General features: G+C 40.7%; 1 protein-coding gene across 4 annotated transcripts in view; it reads left to right on the plus strand.

The window, feature by feature from the left end:
* LOC108246689 (disks large-associated protein 1) overlaps nucleotides 1-27,054 on the plus strand; it is a 180,725-nt gene that overhangs the window by 49,990 nt on the left and 103,681 nt on the right. For 3 of the 4 annotated variants that reach the window (XR_005234583.1, XR_005234582.1, XM_017434353.3), the window contains exons 3-5: nucleotides 1,080-2,601; nucleotides 13,815-14,029; nucleotides 19,079-19,274. Coding sequence is in view for 2 of the 4 variants with exons in the window: in XM_017434353.3 (XP_017289842.1) it covers nucleotides 1,192-2,601; nucleotides 13,815-14,029; nucleotides 19,079-19,274 (1,821 nt within the window). In the remaining 2 variants the exon portion in view is untranslated. The remainder of the gene's footprint in view (nucleotides 1-1,079; nucleotides 2,602-13,814; nucleotides 14,030-19,078; nucleotides 19,275-27,054) is intronic. The other variant, XM_017434355.3, reaches the window with a different exon arrangement.

Here is a 27,054-nt window from a genome sequence, read left to right on the forward strand (position 1 = left end):
AAGTTTCAGTCTGAATTTCTTACCCCGTTAGCTTTGGCGGCCATCTTGATATTTTAGCTTTGCACTCAGTATGCAATAGGCCTCTGTCTCAGCTACTGCCTTGCTAAATTTCAGCTCCATATGTCTAAAAATGACAGAGTTAAAGCTGAAAGGTTTGATGGTTACAAAATGGCCGACATTGGCAGTTGACTTCGCAAGGCATTGTACTTCTCTCTATGCACTGCTGGCAGGCCCCAAATATTTACAAAATGATGGAACCAAGTGCAAACTGAAAATTAAATACAAATGTATGCAGCTTTGCCCTGTGGATTAAAATGTGCTTATTAATATCATCTTAATTCATAAGATTCATCAGGGGAAAAGTTTTTTTAAAGACATTATGCAGTTTCCAGCCTTTAAAAATATTGTTGAGTTTGTGCTGTGACAATGAGAGCATCATGTTTGAAGTTGGCTACATATTTGTTCTCTGTGTCATAAAGCTGCCTGGAGCCTAATATTAGCCCACAGCTGCTTGCACAAATCTGGTATATTTCTTGTCACTAGTTTTTAATAACTCATTGGTTTCAGCTAAAGTTATCCTAAATCAGTGATTTTGTATTGTTTTAGGCTACAAACAGCAGACTACGACAGTTGTACCAAGAACAGGGTTTTTATGGCCCATCCCTCAACAGAACAAAAGAAATGAAGACACAAAAACCCACTTACAGACAGCTTCACAAATATATTGTTTATCATCAGTTTTTGGGCTGGTAGTGGCGGATGAAAGATTTTAGCCGATCACTCAACTCTAGTTCAAATCAGGCCAGGACAAGTATGATTTGGGTGGTGGTAGGCAATGAAGTAATGGGCACAGCCTAGAACATAGTTTTGCAAGTCATGATTTTTTAATCTTGTTGTTTAAACACAGCTTGCTGATCACTTCAATTAATTTAAATTGGAACTGAAAATTTGAGTCACCAAGTTGTCTCCAACAGTGTTAGCCCATTGAAATACTACCTTTACTTATAGATTGTATAAGTTGTTGTATGTTTTGCCCGACTCAACTGATACATGATTCTTCCTCTCTCTCTGTTTTTCAGAGTTTACCGCTCTCTTCCCAGTGACAGTCCTCTGCAGCCCTTCTTTGATTACGGGCCTGGCATCTTTCATCCATTCATTCCGCTTTCCATTCATCTATCTTTTTGCCCTGTCATGAAAGGCCTGTCCAGTAGTCGGAGTCACCATCATGTGGTCTCCTATGAACCGTCATATGATCCACTGGGTCACCATGTTGACCGTAAGCCATATTTGTTCAGTCAGATGGACATGCCGGTACCCATACCTATGCCACATCCAGCTGAGTTATCCTACTACAATGCTCAGCGTACCCCATACCCCTCTGACAACAACAGCATTGTTCCATATGGAACCTTCCCAAGGAGGTGCCACTCCACCTCCTCATCTCACCATCCTGAGGTAAAGGATGAGTGCATGGCCATGGTACCATATGTAGGAGGAGTAGGACGAGGGGGAGGAGGTGGAGGAGGCTATGGGGGTAAAGCACAGTCTCGGGTACCAGTAAATTATATGGACCCATTTGAGCAACAACCACCATTTTCCAGAGATGGCTACCATACACTTCAATATAAACGAGGAATGCTGTCCCAAAGTGGGGGGATGGGGTCCAATGACAACAACGATAGTCCTGGGCGAATTCGACACTTGGTCCACTCAGTCCAAAAACTGTTCACAAAGTCACATTCTTTAGAGGGGCCACACCACACACAGTCATCAAAAGGGGCCAATAATGGGAGTGTTAATGGTGGTGGTGGTGGAGGAGGCGGCGGTGGTGGTGGTTCAAGGGCCAGCCCAGAAGGTGCAACTCCTCAAGCAGGAGTGCGCCACCGGAAACGCAGCAAGAGCCGTGAGCGCTGTCGATCAGCGGAGCCCAAGCATCAAAGTTACCACCATCACCACCACCCCCAGCTCCATGGTTCAGCATCTGCTCCAGGCTCTGGATATTGGAGCTCAGATGACAACCTGGAACGGGAGCTGTGTCTCTACCACCCTCATCATCACCAACCTACTCCCTCACCCTCCCTGTCCATTTCCCCTTCACCTGTTGCTATGTCAATGGCCCAGTGTCACGGCAACAATCTTGACAAGTATCCCCAGACTCCCCTTCCGAGTCTACCCTCTTCACAGTCACAGCAATACTTCATGGCTGATCCCTATGGGACACTTAATGAACACACACACACCCATGCACGCCATGGCCACACACACCACTCTGCACTCAAAGCCTCCCGGAGCAACAGCGATATGAAATATGCAGCATCATCAGCATGTGTGCCAGGTAGTGGTAGCAGCAATAACAGCGTTGGAGGTATCGTTGGCGGAAGTGGCCCCTTGCTGCCTCTGGGTCTTGTGGACGGACCTCTTGAGAAGAAAGGGGCATGGTCATCAAGTCTTACGGTGAGCAGGGCCAGAGAGGTCTACTCCAACAACAGCAGCCACAACCAGCTACGAGCCAGCGCAGGATCCGGTAACCTAAACCTAGATAGAGCTCTAGTCAAATCTAAGGGCAGTCAGCAGCAGGACCACTCTTGCCATTTCTTACAGGTAAATAATTTTTCCCTGATACCCATTCAAAACCAGTCAAGTCACCCTTTCTCCCCCTGTTTACCCCTTTTATTCCATCACTTACTTTCCTCAACAATGTTTCCTCTTAGTCAGTGGTGTTCAGTTCTGTGAAACTGTAAAATCTCAGATTTCCATAAAGATACACTTTATAGCTTAAATAATACATTATTTTCAGTCTAAGAGAGAATATCTATTCAGAAGTCTCCTATACCCAAGTGAAAAATTGGCCAGTCAAATTTGTTTCAAACCCCAGGCACTTGTTTAAATGTCTATTATTAGCTGCTTTTGCTTATCCCAATGCTAAAATCATTTAGAAATGCTCTGTTTAGCAAAAACTAAGTTTAAGATGTAATTCTAATGTAAATCTTTGCTTTATTTACTTTCTTGTTTTCAGTCTTGTAATCTGCTTTCAGAATCAATATTGGTAATAAATAGCTTTTAAATAGGTTATAAAGCAATATCTTGGTTGAATACTGTCCCTCTTTTAAATACAACTAGCTTCAAATTAGATTTATGGCAATTTAGACCTCATAATAGGGTCATCATTGAGAATTCCTTGTTTTATTTAGCACAAACAACTTCTTCATTTTCTCTGAATCTACAAGTCAAACTCCTGATGCATGACTTGAAATAGCAGCCTGTTTTAAAGATTTTTTTAGGCTATTTTGTGTTTTTCAGTGCAATATTTGCACTGATCATCCTCATAATTCATATTGAAGGTGAAATGCAGTCAAATCTCAAAAAACTAACATTTCATTAATGTTATTTAGTCAAACATATCCACAGAACATTCCAGGGACCCATTTTTCTGACCTAAAACTTTAATAAACCATTTTTAGCGTTTTAGTCAATAATGTCTAAAGTGGATGATTTGTGGGGTGGAGTTGCCGTCCTGGGTTCTTTACTTACGCTGTTCCCTGGCCGGCCAAGAATGCCACTTCTGTCCGGTTGTTTACTAGTGGAAATGGAAGAAGCCTCTTTTGAATATGAAGAAATGCCGGAAGACTTTGTGGAAGTAATGGATATACAACCATATCAGTATGAACCTGAACTGACAGCTGGATCTCCAGAATCAGATGAAAACTCTCTACATTCGGATTTTATTGATCACAAGGTCTATCATAGCCAACAAAACAATGCGCATAACAACTGAGTTGGGAACAAGAAACAGTGAGAACTGATTACCCCCAGATCAATGTCATGACATCAGTACATAACACTGCAGATGAACATAAAGATAGCAGGAGAGAGCTAACGTTGCTAACTCAAAACTAACCCAATGCTAATTTGATGCTAACTGGAGGCTAACTCGTAAAAAGTGTGAGCGTGCTTGAGAGTAGCATTTATGAACTCTCAAACCAGAGTAAACTAATCAGTAGCAGTTATACACTATGACAATTGTTTAATCACACATGTACTGTCTACATTTTTTCATCAACAACAAACTGCTCAGAATCACAAACTGATCTCAGGCTGTCGGCCTATAAGCAGCTCGTACTTTTTATTGAAAGAGCGGGTTCATGTCATGTTTAAAGAAAAAGTTCCAGTGTCTCCTCTCGTTCTCTGTGGCGTTATCTTCCTCTCCATTTGCCATTCTTTTAAAATTAAAAATAGCTGGCAAAAGGTCTTGTTTTTTGGCATGAAACCAGTTCACCTCATTAATGAGAGTTGGAGCAATGATTCACTTTGAAGTGATCAGAAACAGTTCTGAGAGTAATTATCATATCGGAGCTTATGTATCCAAATCTGAGGAAGGTTCTTATCTTTCGAGAAGTCAAAAAATTAAACTCCAGTGGTACTTTCTGGTTGTTTCAAACAATTAATTCCATTGAACTGAACTGTATTGTACCAGTATTCATCCACTCACTGATGAATGGCTGAAGGCTTGTGAACCTCAGCGGCTCTGTAGATGTCACAAATCGGGGGCGGGGGAAGTCACAGAAAAAGCCAAAAACATGCATATGGTTTCTTAAATGGTCAGTATTTAAAAAAAAAAATTGTATAATTGATTTATTTACAATAAGCTTATTTTCGGACTTTCTTTCAACAGATGGCTTTAAACTGGTATTTGTTAAGGATTGTTACTAAAAAAGTTTACTTTAATTTATCAAGAATATTATTTACTTGTAAAATTGGGCTGCACAGAATATTGCAAATTTTTTGCTATTGCAATATCAGTAAAAACAAACAAACAAAAAAAAACATGATACATTTTAGAGCTTGGTTAGGTTAGAAAACTTTGTGGCTTGCAATTATGAAATTTGATAAATCTTTCTTTGTCTTACTTATATTGCAAATCTCTTAATCATGAACAAAAGGAACATGTTCAATCCCAAATACTTGGTGAATGATTTCTAAAAGTCTGGGTTATAATTCAACTGCATTGCAAACATTGCTAAACATAGCGCTACCTAACGCTATTAGTGATTTTGTACATACTCGTAACTAGTGAACTTATAGAATTGAAAGGATTCCAAAAAAAAAAAAAGACAAACTTTCTACTAGCAGTAAAATGACAGTCCCTGTGAACACATTCTCTCTTTACAATGAGACCTGGAGGCAGATCCAGATCTACTACCTTTTCTTCATATATCAGGGCATACCATAACCCAGTTCTGCTCACAGCTTAAAACATACCTGCTGTCCTGCAGCAAACATCTATAGTTTACAGAAGCTGCCATGTTGAATTTTCAGGAGCAGAGCCATCAATTCCCTTGTGGTACTTGCATCTGAAATCTCTTCATCATATTTTTTTCATCTTTCACCAAGAAAGGATGAGAAAAACTTGACCTGAAAACTGCTTATTGATTTGATATAGAAGGATTCATAAGGTTTATTTTCTAAATATTAAATGTAACTCAAATATAAAAACCATGGATTTATGGCTCAGTATCTGCTGGGTGAGGTGTTTGTGTCAGTACAACAGCAATTCTTCTGAATTTGTTTTGACTGACAACTGCAAATTTCCGTGGCTGAAAAGTACAACTGAACATCACTGACTAAAGCTTAGGGCACACTACAACTTACAATTTGAGGCCTTTAGCTGTTATTTAGACTCAACCAAATATCATAATTCATTGTATAATTTAAAAAATATATTTGTACATGTATGTTGAGTTTTTACATCTGCGGGACCATAGCAGGCTTAGCGTTAATTCACCCATGGCACTGCATTCCAGGGTCTTACTCTTTACGTAGGAAGGAAATAAATACCCACATTGGGGAAATTTGAAACAACCCTGTTGGAGTTTTTGCATAAAGACAAATCTATGAATTTATTATATTTTTTACAATAAAATTATTTCAATAACAAAATAACAGTGGCATGAACTTTCGGATACTTTGTTTACTGTCAGACTTGTCGAAGACAAGGAGGTGCCTTCTTTTGGTAATGCATAAAAAAAATCAAGACAAGCAAGGATCTCAGGGACCACTGATAGTTGCAGGATGCACCAGTGCCCCGTACTATGAAGCAGAATTAGTGGCAAAGCAAAGTAACTTCAGGTTTAGTTAAAGATTTTCAGCATCTTGAAGCTAGTTCATTTTTACCTGGGTCTGTGACTGCAGCAACTCATACTGGAAATCAAACCTGCTTCAGAGCAAGTTAAATTTCTAAATTAAAGATCAACACAATTCAACGCACTTCCTATCAACCAATCAGTTCTCCTAATAAGTAAATAAAAAAAATAATAAGCCATATAGACACAGCAGGGGGAGTGCCCCTCCCCCAAATTACTCTGTTACCTATGGCTTTGGAAAATGTCTTCATTAGAAAGATCTCAGTATAACCAAACACTTACGCTTCATTAACTATAAAATAATCACTTAAACTTTTATTCCTAATAAGTGTTTTAGATAAGGAACTAACATTGATTATTGTACTCTTTGTTTTCAAGCCTACTTAAAATCACAAGTTAACTGTAACACTTTTAAGATAACATTATAGACAGCTGCACTATTTTTTAAAATACGTCCTTATTTAGTGCAAAAGGTTTTTTAAATTATATTAAAAAAGTTCAAACTTTCATGTCTTGATAAAAAGTAACACTTGAAAAACATTAAAAACAATAACAGTTATCATCAGATCAACTCAGGTTTTAATACATCAATACTGATAAGGTTATTAATTTTAGTGTATTCACTGTCTTCTTAATTTTTTCAGTTGATTGTCTTTGCAGCTTCACGAGGGTGTTTGGTTCCTTGGAGCAACTTCACCTGTTTTACATGAACAAGCAGTCAGAAATTCTGTGTCAACTTATCAAGTTGATAACCAGTTAGTACTACTCAGAATAAGTCCTCATTGTTTGGGTTAGTTAAACCAGATCTCTTTAATAAACCCTGGGTAAGTTGAACCTGATTTGTAGTATTGAGCACTGAGCTCTTTTGTTTCCTAATAACTATGTAGTTATTATGGATCACAGAATTACTGGTATAAAGTACATTTACCAGCCACTTTATTAGGTACACCTTGCTTTTATTGAACTGGACCCCCTCTGCCTTCAGAAGTGCCTTAATTCTGGCATAAATTCAACAAGGTGTTGGAAACATTCCTAAGATATTTTGATCCATATTGGCATGTTAGCATTATGCAATTACTGCAGATTTGTCAGCTGCACGTCCATGATGGGAATGTTCTCTTCCAGCACATCCCAAAGGTGTTGGATTGGACTGACATCTGGACTAATGAGGCCAAGTAATGTTTTTTCCAATCTCTTACTGTCCAATTTTGGTGAGCCTGTGTGAAATGCAGCCTCAGCTTCCTGTTCTTAGCTAACAGGAGTGACACCCTGTGTACTCTTCTGCTGCTGTAGCCCATCTGCTTCAAGGTTGGACATGTTCAGAGATGGCATTCTGCAGACTTTGAATGGAAAAATGGCTATTTGAGCTACTGTTGTCTTTTCATTATCTCCAACCAGTCGTCCCTTCTCATCTGACCTCGGACATCAACAAGGCTTTTTTGTCCATGCAGCTGATGCTGGTGATATTTTGTCTTTTTCAGACTATTCTCTAAAACCCCCAGATATTTGTGTGAAAGTTCCAGAAAATTAATAGTTTTCTGAAAAACTTAGATCAGCCTGTCTGTCACCAACAACCACATCACATTCAAAGTCAATTAAATCTCCTTTCTTCCCCATTCTCTTGCTGAGTTTGAACTTCAGGAAGTCACCTTCACCATGTCTACATGCCTAAAGACATTGAGTTGCTGCCATGTGATTGGCTGATTATCCATTTGTGTCGACAATCAATTGAGCAAGTGTACCTAATAAAGTGGCTGGTAAGTGGATATATTAACAACGTTAAATAATTTAAAATATGTTTAAAACGTTAAAGTAGGAGTACTTTAAAGATTTGAAAATGTGATTGTGAGATTGTCATATAAGTAATTTAACCAGACACTAGGTGATATGGCCTCCCCAACTAAACAACCTTAGAAATAAAGGATTAGCTATTTAACAATACTGCACTTTACAAAATCCACAGTCATTTCAGTGTTAACTGGTTGTAGTGTGTCCTCAGCTCTGGAGGTTTCATTGGTACATTCCTCCCCGACTCTAATCTATTACTCTAACACCCCTTCACCCCCCTGCTTTTCCTCCACTCACCCAACTCACCCTCAGGCTTCTGATTCACCCAGCATCTTGCTACACACCTCCTTTACTTCTTCTTGGTTTGGAGAGCCTTCCTCTTTCGTCTCCTCTTCCTCCTCTTTCCTCCTTTTGAGTTAAGGGAGAAGTAAGTGCAGAGCCAGTAGCAGCCTTACTCTCTGAATTCTAGGTGATGACATGAACTCATGAAGAACAACATTCATTTCTGTTGACCTCATGTTTGATTAAGCATCTCTGGAGTTATTTTGTCTTTTCTCTCTGTTTTTGTCTACATGGCTTCTTGTTGACTTGAACTGTATTGTTTATGGTGCTGTGTTGGACTGAATGTTTGTATAACATTTCATTCAGCAAAAAGCCACAGAACAGTTTGGTAACAGTTTGTTGCTTCTGCAGTTAGTTTTAATTCTTGACTGACCATTTTAGGATTCTGTAGTTATATGATTATTAAAATATTTAATGTTTTGAAAATAGTTTTCTTAAGTAACAAGTTAAGACTTTACTAACTGTTAGAAAATAAAAGAAGCTCAAGACTCAGTATGTTGCAGTTGTGTAACAGTAGTCTCTCACTCAGTGTTGCCAACTTAGCAACTTTGTGTCTATATTTAGCAAGTATTCAGACCCCTTTAGTCTGAAAAGCTTGTCGCTTTGTCAAAAAAGCGACAAGCAAAAAATCTAGCAACTTTTTCTGGTGTTATTGGAGACTTTTGGAGACTGATGTGAACGCATGTGTTGTTCTAACCCTTTTTTTATCAAGCAGCAGGTGCTGCCGGGGCCCCTCCCACGTCTCGAAGCACTCACAGGCAGATTAGTTTTCACACAGCTTTCCTCCAGCTGCAATCAGACCACAAGATGTTCAGTCCTCCACATCCAGACTGAAAATGAATCTTGCATGCTTACAGTCAAGGTGGGGTCTCATGAACCACTAAATGGACTTAAGATCAGACTTAGGAAAACTAAACTAAATTACAATATTAACAAATTACATAAATAAAAAAAGTAACCTAAGTAGCTCCATGTGTCTCTTTTGGGTCACGTTTACCAGTCCCAAGCCCTAAAAAAACGGAAGGGTTGGCATCGTGACATTAAAAACACAAGATATGACAGAACAAAATTAATTTGTTCTAAGCATATTTAGGTGTTTTTTTTAACTCATTTTTTGTCTCTTCCATTATGTTATTCCTCTCTCCTACAGTGTTCAATACAATTCAGGGCATACATCAGTTGTGCAAATTAGGTGGTTACGCCATTTTGTGACCTACAGTAACTTTTAGGACAGCCAGTAGCTACTTTCCTTATTGAGTAGTTGGCAACTCTGTTACCCAAATTTGCTGTTCAACTCCGCCCATATTGTACTTACCTCAGCCCACTTAGTATCAACCTTAGCAGTCGTTCCCTTGTTAATGTTTTAATCTAATAGAGTACACTTAAGAAAGGAAGATAGACAAGTTTAAACCAGTTTTTAATAATTAATATTTATCATTTTTGACACTTGGATATTCAGGGTTGTAGCCTCATATGTTTTCTTTCATTAGTTGAGCTCTCATGAAGGTGCCATAATACAGCTCTAGGGCTCTAGAATTACAGAAATTAAACTTAGAAGAGTTTGAAATACCAGAGACAAATCTGTAACTATTTTGAGGGAAATTTTGTTTCACCAATATTTTGAAGGTGTTCAAAATATTTGTAAAACAAGACTGTGAGCTTCTGGAACTCACCTGAACCCCTGCAAGAGACATTCTTGAGACTAGTTGGTGATTGCCATTCACTAACTAGTCTCCAACAGTTGCAGCCCAGGGAGATACTGGACTTAAACTGTTTTTTTCCCTGGAATAAAGATTATTTAGTTATTTTTTCTGCACTCATATTTAAATTGACAAGACCCCTGTAAAGAGTGGGTATTCATGAAAATTGGAGAATAGAAGCAGATGTAAGCAATATACAAAGCTTCAATTGGAGTACTATTTGCTATTATAAGTAAGCTTCAACAAAAACTTGTGACAGACTAATGTTAATGTAGATCAAATACTTGGAGGTATAGCCCCAAAGTATGAGATATTTGTAATCTGCTTCTATATGTTATATGACATAACTTTTAATTCTGCATGTAAGTATTTATTATTTGTTAGCTTTACAAGTATACATTAATTGCTTCTGCCTTTACATGAATTTCTGCACATGCAGCTAACCAAATTTGCTTAGTAGAGCTGTTTTGACCGTTTCTTTGCACTATTGCCTGGCATTCAGTCCCACCGTGTGTGTGTATGTGTATACAGCCTGTTTTGGGGTTGTATGGAGTGAAAATAGTCTCAAAATATCTGTGCGTGTGTAAAAGTATTTGTGCGTGTGTAAAAATATTTGTGTGTGTGTGTAAAATGATTTGTGTGTGTGTAAAACTGCAGTTTTGTGTGTGTATCTGGTGAATTGTGTGTACTTTTTCATCATTTGGAGGCGTAGAAAAAGGTTTATTTTCTTTTTAAGGCTTATAATCATGTTTCAGAGATACACCTATCCAAACTTACACACAAAGATGCTTACACGAGTTACAAATACATTTGTACACACACACAAATATTTTTACACACGCACAAAAGGTTTTACACACACACAAATCCTTTTACACACACACAAATATTTTTACACACGCACAAATACTTTTACACACAGATATTTTTACACACGCACAGATATTTTGAGACTATTTTCACTCCATAGAGATGTCTCACCTAAATATTTTGTTATAGAAATAATGGAGGGCAAAGAGGCCCCCTTGGTTGTCCAACATACCAATAACAAAATATTGTTAATATTCTTTTCAATGCAGTCTAAAGTTTAGTTGGTATAGAAGTGCTTCGTCTGGTATAATCATTGTGATGGCTAATATTAGAAATAATATTAGTCTGATTCAGACTAATAGTGTAAATGCAGAGTCAGCAGCAGTATTGTTTTACTGTTTTTAGTTTTTTTTATATATATATATATATATATATATATATTCATGCCAAATTTGCACTCGGGCATTCCCTCAGGTAGCTCTTCATCACGACTCGGCCCAACACGTGGGCGCTCAGGACCTGGCCTTGTGGTGACATGAGCAGATTAACGCTTTCCAGTATATATATATATATATATATATATATATATATATATATATATATATATATATATTTTTTTTTTTTTGGCAATCAAAGTACTTCTACATAATTTGTGTCATTTTAACCATTTATATATCAAACTGTTAAGTTCAGTCATGAATAGTGTGCTTTGATATTTAGAATTTGTAGCTTTTTACACTTTTCAAAACATGTATCTATATTTTGAATGAAACTCACTATAAAATGAGATCTCTTTAATTCTTTCAAAACATTGTTCTCTTTATAATCTGCTTGCTCCATGACTTTTTAACTTTGAGCTTCCATTTTGCTATTTTTAGCTTTAGCTACTGTTTTGCTAAATTTGTTGCAAAATGCTATTTGTACTACTTATTTAAGCAACCTTTTGTTACCCTTGTCCTGTCTTTTTGGAGCTATGGTTTTTGAGATTTGCAAGTTATTGCATTCTGTTTTTATTTATATTTTACACAATGAAATTACTGTTTTGTAATTGGGGTTGTAAATCTAATATTTACTTTCTGAGAGTTTCAGTGAAATTCATTCAGTGGTTCATAAGATATTTTGTTAACAGACAACACTTGTAGTGTTCATTTACATCCCCTGACTTGGAGCGGCAATGATAATAATAAAAGTCTTTGTTCCTCCTAAAGAACGGGTCAAAAAATGGGCACAGACATGACAACAGAACATTCTTATGATGATATTTGCTGTTGAACAGGGTAGCAGCACAACATGAATGATGTTTGGAACAATTATCAACTCCAGCTGTGCCTTTGTCTTTAAATGTATAAATACTTCTCAGCACCTCCCCTGCATGGCTACACCTCTACCTGGTATTTCTGATGATGCCGCTTTAGGCCATCAAAATGTCATTACCAAGGAAACAGTCGACATTATGTTGTGCAAAATCCACATCTGATCCTTGGTACGTATTACATATAGAGTCCGTGTGATTGTCACATGTTTGTTCCAAAAGACACAGATACGTATGGAAGAAATAGGCAGAATGTTGGATAATGAGAGTGAGAAGTGCAGACAGTAACCCCTCAGTGCTGCTGCAGTCGACTGAACTGCTGTGGATCTGGAGCTGGTGCGTGGGTGAGAGGCACTGCTGATAATAATGCAGCTGGTCCTTTCCCCGCATTCTCTTTTTATAGCCAAACTGCTCATTTGTGTCTGTTTGACGTCAGAGGGAGAGGAGACATTTAGCTCAGTAGATGTGTTCAGCCTCTTCCCCTTAGTGATTCCAATAATTCCTCTAAAAATCAAAGTACTGATGTTATTCTCCTGTTGCTTCTTCTTTTTACTATTGCTTTCCACCTGAAGGCAAAGGGTGATCATATTTTTGCTCATGTCTGTGTGTGTATTCATTTGTCTGTACATTAGCAAAATATTTCATTAACCACTGGGCATACTTTATAAAAACCTTTCAGAAAGCAACAATTGGGTGTACATCTACAACTGATTAACATTTAAAGACAACCCAATGGCTGCCACAGCTAATCAACCTTAGCCAAAACAAAAAAATGGATATAACTCATTTGTGAATTTTACACATACAGAACTAAAATTTGATTGAGGCTAAACCACGCAATATTTTACATCATAGTTTTGTGTTCTTGTGTTTTTTGTGTTTTTGTGAATTGATATCAAATTGATATAAATTCTTCTTGTTCTTGTGTTTTTGTGAATTGATATCAAAAGGTAATCAGATGTAGATGTCCATCCAGTGGTTTATGTGATATTTTGCGAACAGACAGATGAACAAACACATATAGCAGATATAGACAACATCATTAATATTCTTTTGACTTTGGCAGTAGGCAATAAGAATACACATAAAAAACAAACAAACAAGCAAAAAAATTCTAACCTTCCTTTTAAAACAGTCCAAACTCTGAGTTGTCCTTGGGTCTTTACTATTTGAATTAGTAAAGTTTCTAAAATTGTTTTACTTTTATTTGTGCAGAAATGATCTGTAAAACATATTTTCCTCACACAGAAAAGTCTCAGTTAATGAGAAAAACCTGAAGTGCAGTAAGAGTGAACATGTGAGTGCAGATCCACACAGTTCCACAGCCTGAAGTTCATCTGTACAGGCAGAGATTGTTTTGGTGAACTAATTTACCATGTGCAAAGCAGATGCTTGAATTAGCCAGAGAGAAATCTCTGAACAAGCCCTGCACATCATGTTCTATGCTAATTATCCAGCAGTCTGACTGCAGTGTAGGAGCTGTGGATGATTGGACATGTGTGTGAGAAAGGGGTAAATGAAAAGAAACCCCTGCCATCACTTTATTTTAGTCTTTAACTTGTTCTGTCCTGTGTTTCTCATTGACAAGCATGCTGGGTCTGTTTTTATGTTCCTCAAACCACAAGGACAGTTTAGTTTTGTACATTTGATGGCTGGGAGTCAAAGAGTAGTGGAATGGATTATTCTGACACTGTTCCTCTTTTCTCTCCCCATGCCAATCAGGTACCTCAGGATGAGTGGAGTGGTTTCTCTCCTCTGGGAAAGGAGGATGACATCCCTTGTCGTAGGATGAGAAGTGGCAGCTACGTTAAAGCCATGGCTGAAGACGACAGTGGGGACTCTGATGGGAGTCCCAAACCCTTACCCAAAGTCCAGGCACGGAGAGCCAGCTACCTAAAGGCCACACAGCCATCCCTGACTGAGATGACCACGCTGCAGTAAGATCTCATTTTCTTTGTTGCTTTTATCTTAACATCTTTACGACCTTTCTCTTCTTCTGCTAATGCTGTTAAAAAAAGGCTGAAATGTTGCAGGTTTATGAGCATCAAAGGCAGTTTCAGTTCAAAGCATTTTTTGTTAATTGTTAAGTTTTTAAACAAAGCAACTGAACTTCTTTTGTTTGTTGAAGTTGTTTGCTTCTCAGTTGAAGAGCTTTCTCAAATCAAACTGAGATGAGCTCTAATCTTTCAAATCTGCTCAGTTTATAAAAGCTGAACTCAAATGCAAATCACTCTCCCTCTCCTTCCTCCTGAGGGTTGTTAGGGTCTTTCTTTGGACCAGAGATGTTTTGGTCACAGTCATGAAGGTGTAAATGGGTGTCAAACTGATTGGAGATTAGATTGAAAGGGTTGGTCAAAGTGGGCCAGTACTCACTTCTAAATTTTTGTCCTTAGCGTACTGCCACTTCTTATAAACCTTTAAAAACCTGCCAATACACAGGTCCAACATCACCAACTGTAAGTTTTGGCCAGTGTATGTAAACTACATTACTGACAGGTTGAAAACAGTAAATCACAACCTGCTCTGTATTGCTTCTGATTGCTTTGTATTTACATGATCCTGTGACACACAAGCATAAGGAACACTTAAAAGTTAAATACAAAGAACAGAGACACAATGCATGCTTGGAATTTTCTGATCAGAAGCATAGAGAAGATAATTGTTATTGTAAGTAAACAGTAAATCTGTTTGTGTGAAATCTGTTGGTACTCTTCCATAAGCAGAAAAAAGAAATTGATGTGACTATGGAAAAGCTCCAGGTTTGTCCCATCAATCATAGAAATGTTTTCCAGAAAGTTTTGGGCTTGTCAACATGCATTTTGGTGAATTCCTGTCAGGATATTTTTTGTGTGTTTTTCATTAGTAGTGTAGCCCTTCTGGATCTTCTTTCATGAAAACCATTGTGATTACAAATGTGACAGATGGTGCGATAAGTAAGAGACATACCATGACTTTGGAGTTAAGCTTGAATGGATTTGGATGGTTTCCTTGGCTCTTTTTCTACATTCCACAGGTTGACTATAGTCCCATGAATCTTATACTTTTTAATAATATTGCCAGCTGTGGTCAGAAGAACATGAAGCTGCTTGGAGATGGTCTTATATCCTTTAGCTTTAACATGGATATCTAAAATCTTTCTGGGCTTCTCAGACAGCTCTCACCTTTGCTTTCTTTGCTCCGTATTCAGTGTGATGCACACAACCATACCAAACTACCCAGTGGCTGTTTGTTTCTTTTAAATAGGCTGACTGGCTGATGAAGACCTTGAAGGCTCCTGTGATACTAATTAAAGTCAAACATGTAGTCTGAAACATGACTAGAATGCAAAGATTAATTGTCTCTATAAGGATAGCAGCACATCTGTCCACTATTTTAGCATATCTTTGTAAAATAATAACAAATGATTTATTTTCATAATTTTTTTGATTACTCTATCACATCAGTCTCCAAAAGTCTCCATCACTTTTCATGAGAAATGAAGCATTGTTTCAACTGTAAGGGTACTTACAAATTTTTATTTAAAGAATATGTAGATACATGTTTAGACCCTGCAATTTAAGGCTGTTGTAGACAATATTTTTGTCATAAAAGAATCTTAAGAAAATCTTTGGGTGTGAGCTTGAATCAACAGTCTGTGGTCATTCAGTGTGACATGCTAGCTAACAGCCAGTTTATCTCCCTTATGACCAAAGATGACCTACAACAAATATCAAGAAGTTTCACAAATCTTTCAAAATAATTGTGCAGTGTGATTACTGCTGTAGTGTTTTTCTCTCCGACATAAGCTGTCCACAGCTGTCACTTTTTCCCTATCCTCCTTTTTCACTTTGGAGTTTGTATATAACAATGCCATCACTTATTTTCTATTTATTGTTAGACTGATATCTCTTTCTTGGAGAGTTGGGACTGGGATGAGTACTGACCCCATCCCCACCCCTCCACCCCCATTCCCACCCACACACACGAACACACACATTTCAAGCACTGATTGAAATTAATGATTGAGTCAACTCACTGCAGTTTAAATCCTGGAACTCCACATTTTTCAGTCTGATTTGAGAAAGCTCCCTGAATGAGAAGAGAAATGTTTTCAACAAAGAAAAACAAGTCTTCCATTGGGGAGGCGGAGCCTGGGAGCTTTGGGTCGGGCTCTCCAATCTCTGGTGCTGAGGTCACTGAGGTGGTTAAAAAACTCCTCGGTGGCAAGGCTCCGGGGGTGGATGAGATTCGTCCAGAGTTCCTTAAGGCTCTGGATGTTGCAGGGTTGTGTTGGTTAATGCAACTGCAATATTGCATGGACATCGGGGGCAGTTCCCTTGGATTGGCAGACCAGGGTGGTGGCCCCCTTATTCAAAAAGGGGGACCGGAGAGTGTGTTCCAACTGAGGGATGCCGTCAGGCTGAAGAAGGAGTCCTATCGGGCATTTTTGGCCTGTGGGACTCCGGAAGCAGCTGACGGGTACCGGCAGTCCAAGCAGCATGCGGCTCGGGTGGTCGCTGAGGCAAAAACTTGGGCATGGGAGGAGTTTGGAGAGGCCATGGAAAAAGACTTCCGTATGGCTTCGAGGCGATTCTGGTCCACCATACGGCGTCTCAGGAGGGGAAAGCAGTGCAGCACCAACACTGTTTATAGTGAGGGTGGTGTGCTTCTGACCTCGACTCGGGACGTTGTGGGTCGGTGGGCCGAATACTTCGAAGACCTCCTCAATCCTACCGGCACGTCTTCCATTCAGGAAGCAGAGCCTGGGGACTTTGGGTCGGACTCTCCAATCTCCGGTGCTGAGGTCACCGAGGTGGTTAAAAAGCTCCTCGGTGGCAGGGCTCCGGGGGTGGATGAGATTCGTCCGGAGTTCCTTAGGGCTCTGGATGTTGTAGGGTTGTGTTGGTTAACGCGACTCTGCAATATCGCGTGGACATCGGGGACAGTTCCTCTGGATTGGCAGACCGGGGTGGTGGTCCCCTTATTCAAAAAGGGGGACCGGAGGGTGTGTTCCAATTACAGAGGGATTACACTCTTAAGCCTCCCTGGTAAGGTCTATTCGGGGGTTCTGGAGAGGAGGGTCCGTCGGATAGTTGAACCTCAGATTCAGGAAGAGCAGTATGATTTTCGTCCTGGTCGTGGAACACTGGACCAGCTCTATACCCTCAGCAGGGTCCTTGAGGGTGCATGGAAGTTCGCCCAAACAGTCTACATGTGTTTTGTGGACTTGGAGAAGGCGTTCGACCGTGTCCCTCTGGGAATTCTGTGGGGGGTACTCCGGGAGTATGGGGTACCAGGCCGTTTGATACGGGCTGTTAGGTCCCTATATGACCAGTGTCAGAGTTTGGTCCACATTGCTGACAGTAAGTCGGATTTGTTTCCAGTGAGAGTTGGACTCCACCAAGGTTGCCCTTTGTCACCGATTCTGTTCATAACGTTTATGGACAGAATTTCTAGGCGCAGCCAAGGTGTTGAGGGGATCCGTTTTGGTAACCTTAGGATTGCGTCTCTACTTTTTGCAGATGATGTGGTCCTATTGGCTTCATCGGGCCGTAATCTACAGCTTTAGCTGGAGCGGTTCGCAGCCGAGTGTGAAACGGCTGGGATGAGGATCAGTGCCTCCAAATCCGAGGCCATGGTCTTGAGCCGGAAAAGGGTAGAGTGCCTTCTCCGGGTCGGGGAAGATGTCCTGCCCCAAGTGGAGGAGTTTAAGTATCTCGGGGTCTTGTTTACAAATGAGGGAAAAAGGGAGCGGCAGATCGATAGGCGGATTGGTGCAGCGTCTGCAGTGAAGCGGGCGCTGTACCGATCTGTCGTGGTGAAGAGAGAGCTGAGTCGAAAGGCGAAGCTCTCAATTTACCGGTCGATCTAAGTTCCTACCTTCATCTATGGTCACGAGCTTTGGGTAGTGACCGAAAGAACAAGATCGCGAATACAAGCAGCTGAAATGAGTTTCCTCCGCAGGGTGTCTGGGCTCCCCTTACAAAAAAATCCCACGAAATTCACATGTGATCACATGTGATTCCCATTTTCCACATGTGGTTCACATAACCCACAAAAAAATCACATATTTCCACATGTGATTCCCATTTTCCACATGTGATTCCCACATTTCCACATGTGAAAACGTGATTTTTTTGTGGATTATGTGAACCACATGTGGAAAATGGGAATCACATGTGGAAATATGTGATTTTTTTGTGGATTATGTGAACCACATGTGGAAAATGGGAATCACATGTGGAAATATGTGATTTTTTTGTGGATTATGTGAACCACGTGTGGAAAATGGGAATCACATGTGAATTTCGTGGGATTTTTTTGTAAGGGTCTCCTTTAGAGATAGATTGAGAAGCTCGGTCATCCGGGAGGGGCTCAGAGTAGAGCCGCTGCTTCTCCACGTCGAGAGTAGCCAGTTGAGGTGGCTCGGGCATTTGGTTAGGATGCCTCCTGGACACCTCCCTGGTGAGGTGTTCCGGGCACGTCCCGCCGGGAGGAGGCCCAGAGGAAGACCCAGGACATGCTGGAGGGACTATGTTTCTTGGCTGGCCTGGGAACGCCTTGGGATTCCCCCAGAGGAGATGGCCCAAGTGGCTGGGGAGAGGGAAGTCTGGGTCTCCCTGCTTAGGCTGCTACCCCCGCGACCGACCCCACATAAGCAGAAGATGGATGGATGGATGGATGGATGGATGGACTTACATTGTATGTTACTTACATTGTATATGCTTGGTAAGTGCTGGGTACTTAAATATTACTTATAGGGTACAAACCTGAGGCATACCCTGTAAGAACCAGGTAAGCACATATTTACGTGGTATGTATGGGTACTTAACTTGATACGTACGTGGTACTTACCTGGTACATAGCTGTTTATGTACCGGGCTGTATTATGTATTGCTACAAACTTTGAGTTAAATATTTTTTTAATGAGCTAGTATTTGTGATTAGTAAGAGGAGTATTGAACTCCTTCAGCAATAACCCAGTGTTCCTGTTGTCTCTGTGTCAGGATTTCAACAGAGCACTCTCCCAAACTGCAGATCAGAAGCCACAGTTACCTCCGTGCAGTGAGTGAAGTTTCAATCAATAGAAGCCTGGACACCCTGGATCCCAAAACACTCCTCGACCCCAAATCACTGTTGTCCTCACCCCAGTACCGCTCACGCAATGAAAGCTACATGAGAGCCATGAGCACCATCAGTCAGGTTGGTTACCAAAACTTCTGCCTTTATACTGACAAAATTGCACATCTAATCATATTAGAGTAGTTACACAGTCATAGTTAAATGAGTCTAATATTGTTGGACAGAAATGACATATAATGCAAAATGTAAATTTTCTGCCTCATCAAGGATGCTTGATTGGTTTCTTATGTCTTACTTTGCTCTAGTCCCATGGGGGCTGCGATAGCTCGGTGGTCAGTGCTGCGGACTAGTAATCCTGAGGCTGCAGGTTTGAGCTCAGGTTGCATCAGGAAAAGCATCTGGCATAATACAATGCACAAATCTTTCATGCAAGTTTACCTAACTGGTGACCTCTGCAAAAGGGACCAGCGAAAAGAAAAGCAATAATAACTTGCTCTGGTCCCATGAAAACACACACACATTTAGGGTAGCACTGTAGAACTATTGGTTTGCAATGTTGTTTTGCAACAAGAATGTCACACGTTCAAAAGTTGGCTGCAGCCTTTCTATGTGACGTGTACATTCTTTCTGACCATGTTTGAGTTTTCTGTAAGCAATCTGGTTTCCTCCCACAGGTAAAAAACATGTTTAAATAACACAATTAGCATGATTATTTGATAACTTTAAATTGTCACTTGATGTGAATCAGAGCATGAATGGTTGTCTATTTTGTTTGTCTCTATGTGGTCTTGTGATGGACTCTTGACCTGTCCAAGGTGTAACCACCTTTCACCCGATGACTGCTGAAGATGTACGACAAAGAAGAAAATGCTCATCGTAGGCTACTCAGGTTTAAAACAAATATAGCACAAATAACTTCATAAAAAGACTAATGTTAAAGAATAATGATCACTGTCCCAGATAAACTTTGGTACAGCCTACACAGGAACCAGAATAAAGTAGTTAGCACAGCCAACAACTCACAGTTTGATGATGGCATTTATTAACAGGAAGTTAATATTACAACTGTTTTGTCTATAAACAATTTCTTTTTAAAAACTGTAAAGCCGCATTTTGTCAGATGCATGTTACCATGACTAAATGTTTCCATATATCTCAGCTGTGCATTTACTTTCAGAAAGCCAGAATAATTCTGATGTCAATGAGCTGGAATCTTTTAACATCCCAAATCAAGAGCACTATTGCTCTCTGAGAAGCCTGCATGTGAAAAAAGCAGTCAAACACACTAATTAAGCTGTGTTTGTTCAATGTCTCCCTATGAAATCCAAACCACTCATGAATAGCAGATCCAGTTGAAGATGGACACTCATGTTTACAGGCAGGGTTCCTGTGAAACCATTAGGACCTTAAAAATGCTCCCGTTGCTGGACATCAGATCAGCCTCTGTACCAAGAGCTGGGTTACTGGCTGGTTGGTGGACTAAGTCCCAAGAGTTAAAATTATCAGGAGTGTTGGCAGGTGATTTTTCAGACACAGATGAACAATTCAGTGTGTTCTCAAAGATGGGAAAAATACATTTCAGTCTCACAAATGGCAAGGTGTAACTGGTTGCTGGTTTGGACTGGTTTAGCTTGAAAATTCAGTTACAACAAAAAATTTACTGTGAGTTATTTCTCAGAAACAAATCATGCTCTGACAAACAAACATAAAAAGTTCAGTCCTGCTTCAAAATATAAATTCTTTAATACTTTCATTTTCTACAACGGGCCAAGTGACGATGTTGAATGAGAATCCATCATTTCTCAGTTGTCAGAAAAGGAAGTTAGCAGACTGCCTGCATCAGGGTTTGAATCAGGAAGAAAATTGTGTGATGATGTAGGAAAAAGGCTGACACACCTTCAGTCCTTTCATCTTCAGCAGGTGGAGCCCGGTGGTATGACTTCACCAGGTTCAACAGGAGAACACAGATGTTAAGTCTCCGTCATCTGTATACCATGAAGAGAGCTTTGACAGGTTAGGTGAAACAATATTGATTAAAACAAATGCAGATGTTTCACTATGAACACTATGAAATGGTGTCATGTACACATACTAAAACCACAAAGGTAAAAAAAAAAAAAAATTATCTTTAGCAAGTTTGTAATATGTAACATTTTTTTCTCATTCAAAGTTTCACTGAAACTTAGGAAGTCTTTAGAAACGTATGCATCCTTTTTGCTCTGTGAAGGCCACTCATCAGGTATCATGAACTCAGCATCCCTCTTGCCTCATTACCATGGAGATTTGATTTATGATCGCTGATTGGTTAGAACTGCATTCCAATGTCTCCATAAACAAATCACATGGCAGGCAATCATACTTCTGTGATTGTCAAAAAAATCTTCCATGTTCTGACTGCTACGGCCTGGCTCCAAGGTCGCAACAAATAATGGAAGCAAAACATGGGATGCGTAAAAAAATCGGATTTATTAACAAAAACCCGTATCTGGCAGTTGAAAAAATGCAATGAATGAACAAAAGGTGCCAGTGGGAAAACACCCTTGATGTCTGTGGCCTGGCTGCCACACTCCAACTCCAACAGACTATAGACGACTCAGGCAGCAACTCCAGCAGACTGCCTGACTGAACTGACAAAGTGACTTGTGTCAAACAAAGTAGGCGGTGGCCTATGAACCTTCCTGGAGACATTGGCCAGGTGTCTCCACTCCTATCAGCTGCAATCCAATCAGCAGCAATCAGGCACTCTGAAACAGAGAAACAACACACACCAAGACAAAGGTGTAGGGCCGTAACATGACAATTTCAGGGTCCTAAGTCCATCCAATTCAAGATAGCTTTCACAGCTAAGCAACCTTAGAAACAACAAAAATGCCTATAACTTAGTCAGTTTTACAAATATTGAGCTAAACCTTGGTGTGGTACTGGCTGAAAGTCATCCCCAACACATAATTTCAGCACTACACAATGCACAGTAATTTTGCTGAAAACCCTAGCTATAACTGTTGAAGACAACCCTATTTGTTTAAAAATAAATAAAATGAATTGTGGGCGTTACAATGGTGTAGTGGTTTGAACTGTTGCCACACAGCAAAAAGGTTGCAGGATTGCCTCCAACCTGGTGTCTTCTCTATAGAGGGGGCATCTGATAACTTAAGTGAGATTATGTCAAGTGCTCCTGAGATGCAGACTTTTCCTATACAGCACATCTTTGTTCCATGATTCGAGCAACTGTGGTGCTTGCAGGAATTACGGACAAAATGAAAAGATTAAGAGGTTTATTGAACAAGGAATTTAGTTTTCAAGAGGGGCTGATCTGCTGCGGGGTTTCCACCAAGCCAGGACGGGATCCACACTGGAAGACAGGTGACATTGTTAAGGGCTGTGAAAACAGTGTTCTTTAGCAGAGATGGAGGTCAAAGTCTTACTTTGAGATATGGAGGCATGATCGAAGTAGAGTTCAGTGTATCCACAGACTTGGGTGACTGGCTGCTTCCTGGTCGGTGCTGGTGGTTGTGTTTGGTTCGGTTTGCTGCTTTCTTTTAGCAGGATGTTGAGGACCGTTGGAGGGGAACAGAAGGCACAAGGATGTAGCTTGGTGTCCTCTGCGGATCATTGAGAGAGGACCGCTCCAACACCAGTGTTCGAAGCATTGATAACCTCCAGGATGAACTGGGAGCCAGGCTCAGGATGAACGAGAATGGTGGTGGTGGGGGGCTTAGATTTAAGGCAGAAAATACTTGTTCTTGACAATGATATGGTTAAGACCCCTGTAGTTGATGTCTTATCTTTCTTTTCTACAAAGAAAAATCCTGCACCCAGAGATGATGATGAAGGCCGGATAATTCCTGCATCAAGGGACTCATTAACGCATTTTTCCAGACTGACCAGAGGGAAGGGGGGCACCAGGGAACAAATCAATGGTGCAGTCGTATGGTCTGTGGGGAGGAAGAGAAAGAGCCCAAACCTTACTAAAAACCTGTTCCAGATCATAGTACTCCGAGGGAATGTTCGAAAGGTCAGGCTGAGACAGTTCTTTTATTGAAACAGAAATTTTGGAAGGAATGGCTGAATGAAGGTAGTTTCTGAGGCATTTTGGGGCTCCAGGACTCAATACGGGACTCAGGCCAATTTATTTGAGGGTTACGTTCCTGCAACCACAAAAAACCCAGAACCACTGGGTCACTTTTAGTGGGAAAGACTAGAAAGGAGTTTTGTTCATAGTGATTGCCAGAGCAGATGAATTCCAGGGGCTCGGTTTGGTGAGTTATGGTTTCCAGAGGACTTCCGTCTAAGGTTAGGACTGGGATGGGGTGAGCCAGGCATTGAATGGGAATTGGTAATGTTGAATAAGGTCAGGACTTATTAGGTTTTGCTCAGAAACAGAGTCAATGAAGAAGAGAACTGGAATAACTTGGTGGTTGAAGTAAAATGAAGTTTCAATAGATAATTGGAGGGTTAGTTATGAGCTGGATGGCCCACCAGAACCCCCAGGATTACTGACAGGCTGCGGCTTTTAGGCAGATAGGGCAATTGGCAATGTTATGAGGAGAGGAACCACAGTACAGGCAGTGATCTGATGCCAAGCAGTACTGGCGTTCTTCCAGTGTTAACCGGGTTCGGCCGACCTGCATAGGTTCATGCTCAGGAGGTGGTGAAGGAGAACAAATAGAATGGGTTGGAGTCTAGGAAATAGGATGAGACAAGTAGGTTCTAGGAGTTCTCTGACGCATCCTTTCTCTAATTTGATTATCCAGACAGATGGAAAGATCAATTAACTCATCCATATCCTCTGGGTCATCTCTACAGACTAATTCATCCTTAAGTTTTTCACTGAGTGAATGTTGGAACGCCCCCTTGAGAGCTGGTTGATTTAATCCAGAATCCACTTCCAGGGTACAAATCTCTATGGCTAACTCAGCCACTGACCTGCTCTCCTGTTTAAGTCCAGAGTTTTGTGGTGGCTTCTTCTTCACAAATACTAGGTTGGAAGTTGAGTTTGAACAGTTTATGTAACTTATTGTAGAAAGTGCTAATAATGGCCATTTCATGAAAACAAGCTTCTGCCCACCTCAAAGCTTTATCTCTCAACAGTCTTATATAATATATGAGATGTTACTGGGATCATTAGGAAATGAAGTAGGAACCCTCTGCACTTACCCAACTCTCTAGTGAACGGTTCCGGAGTGGGCAGGGCAACGTCCCTTCTGGCGGATAGACTGGAAGAACTGTGAAGGTCTGGCGGGGAAACAGCCAGAGGCTGGGGTTGAAATTGAAACAGTGGCATAAACTGATGTGCAGATTCCATCTGCTGGAGCTGATCAGATTTCCAATTGAGAGACTGAATGGTTGAAGCTTGTGTTTTTAGGAATGGCTGATCTGCTGGTGGGTTTTTACGAAGCCGGAACCGGATCCACACTGGAAGACAGGTGAGATTGTTAATCTCTGTGAAAAGAGTGTTCTTTAGCAGAGATGGAGGTTGAAGTCTTACTTGGAGATACGGAGGCGTGATCGAAGGAGAGTTTGGTGTATCTACAGACCAGGTGACTGGCTGCTTCCTGGTCGGAGCTGGTGGATGTGTTTGGTTTGGTTTGCTGCTTTCTTTTAGCAGGAGGAGGAGGACCATTGGAGGGGGACGGGCATGAGAGCGCAGAGAGGAACCACATGTGATCGTCTGGAGCCGGAGTGGCGAGGGGAAGGAGAACGATACACTGGAAAGGAGATCTCATAGAGCAGCAGGGTTAGCATGGGAGCTGTGCACCGACAGTCAAGGAGGACCTTCAGAAAAGTAATCTGCCAGGTGGAAGGAAATATCAGGTAAATTTCAAAAAAGTTATTTTGAGGAGGCTCAGAGGAAGTGGTCATACCACTAAACGCAGTTAACAATCTGGGGTCTGTCTATGGAAATCTTGTCCTCTAAATACCTCTCCTTGATGAGAGTAATTCACGCCACCTGGGAGCTGCACCTGCCAATCACACCCTGAGGAGAGGAGGAGAAAGCAGAAAACAAGCAGCACACCAGTCTGAGGATGCAACACTTTGTGTCGAAATGACAGAAGTCTGCAGTTAGACCCAAATTTGTGATTTCAGCTTCAATATTCCATGTATAAATCTTACTCCTGAAGCATTTTGGCAAAGTTTTTCATCTACTGTATAGTTTAGTATTGTTGCACACCCGAACAATAGAGACATTGAGGCATGCATGGATTGTCCATAACGTTTTACTTTCTTTCAGAACATACAAAAAAACAAAAACAAAACAGGCACACATTAACCCAACGTGCTTTACATCCATATGGCTGTGCTCCTCTCTCTACATATCTGTCCTTCCATACCGATCCTCAGGACCCCGGGCAGCCCCTGGCACCTGTTTGGACTGACCCTATTTAATATTATCAACATGCATGTAATAACACAGCCTAATATGAACAATACAATGCTTAGCTCTTCTTAATTAAGAAACAAACAAAAATATTTAAAGGAAGGGGATCCAATGTTTTAAAGATGTTTTTAATGAAGTGGAGGGGCTGTTTGATAAGCTGGGCCTTTTCAGCCATTTGCTTCTTAAAAGAGCAGTTAGGTGTTTGCTAATCTAAATTATTTCTTCCTCGTCAACTGTCTTGCAGTAATGTGTAATAAGTGATAGGCTCAGTTGAAAGCGGCAGAATGTAATATGGTTCAATGTTCAGTCTTCCCCTCATAGCTTTCTGGCTGAAAAAGCAACAAAGTTTCAGTAGCTGTTGTGGTGAATAAATCAGTCAAATACAAAACTGTATCCAGTAGGACACTGATGACCAGCAGACTAAGCATTAAAGTCAAGGCTGAAAAATGACAAACATTACCAAGACTTCATTTAATTTGAATAATAAATAATCTTTTTATTTATACATGTCATAGTTTTGGTGTTTTGGGTTTTTGTTTGGTGTTTTGTAGTTCTTGTTTTGCTTCGTTTGTCTTTTGGATTTGTGTTCATGTATTGTCACTTTCACCTCCCCAGTAGTTTTCCGGTTCATACCTGCCACGCCCACCTCACTTGTTCCTTGTTGTGTGTCACAGCTACAGCCAATCTTCATCTTTCCCTCAGTCTTTTAAAACCGGTCTCTGTTCATCACTCCTCAATGGGCCATTTCGTTCCGTTTTGTCATGCTTGTCGTCTCTTTGTTCCCTGCCATGCCTTGTCTCGCCTTGCCTTCGTTTTGGATATTTTGTTATTGTTAATTCCCTTTTTGCTGCCACGCCAGCCTTTTGTTTTGTTGGAGTTTTATTTTAATAAATTAGTTTTTGAGGCTCTCGATTTACCGGTCGATCTACGTTCCTACCCTCATCTATAGTCACGAGCTTTGGGTAGTGACCGAAAGAACGAGATCGCGAATACAAGCGGCTGAAATGAGTTTCCTCCGCAGGGTGTCTGGGCTCTCCCTTAGAGATAGGGTGAGAAGCTCGGTCATCCGGGAGGGACTCAGAGTATTGCTGCTGCTTCTCCATGTCGAGAGGAGCCAGTTGAGGTGGCTCGGGCATCTGGTGAGGATGCCTCCTGGACGCCTCCCTGGTGAGGTGTTCCGGGCACGTCCCACAGGGAGGAGGCCCCGGGGAAGACCCAGGACACGCTGGAGGGACTATGTTTCTCGGCTGGCCTTGGGATTCCCTCGGAGGAGATGGCCTAAGTGGCTGGGTAGAGGGAAGTCTTGGTCTCCCTGCTTAGGCTGCTGCCCCCTGCGACCCGACCCCGGATAAGCGGAAGAAAATGGATGGATGAAATTAGTTTTGGTTTCTAAAGATGAGTCTGCATTCTGGATTGGCCCCCCCCCCTTGTGACAATACAATTTATTTATTCACTTTTAGAGTAAGAATGCCTACCATTACTTTGCTAACACGTTTATTTGTGAAGACAGTATCTGTCTGA

This window comes from Kryptolebias marmoratus, linkage group LG20 (assembly GCF_001649575.2).
Source record: "Kryptolebias marmoratus isolate JLee-2015 linkage group LG20, ASM164957v2, whole genome shotgun sequence".
NCBI lineage: Eukaryota > Metazoa > Chordata > Actinopteri > Cyprinodontiformes > Rivulidae > Kryptolebias > Kryptolebias marmoratus.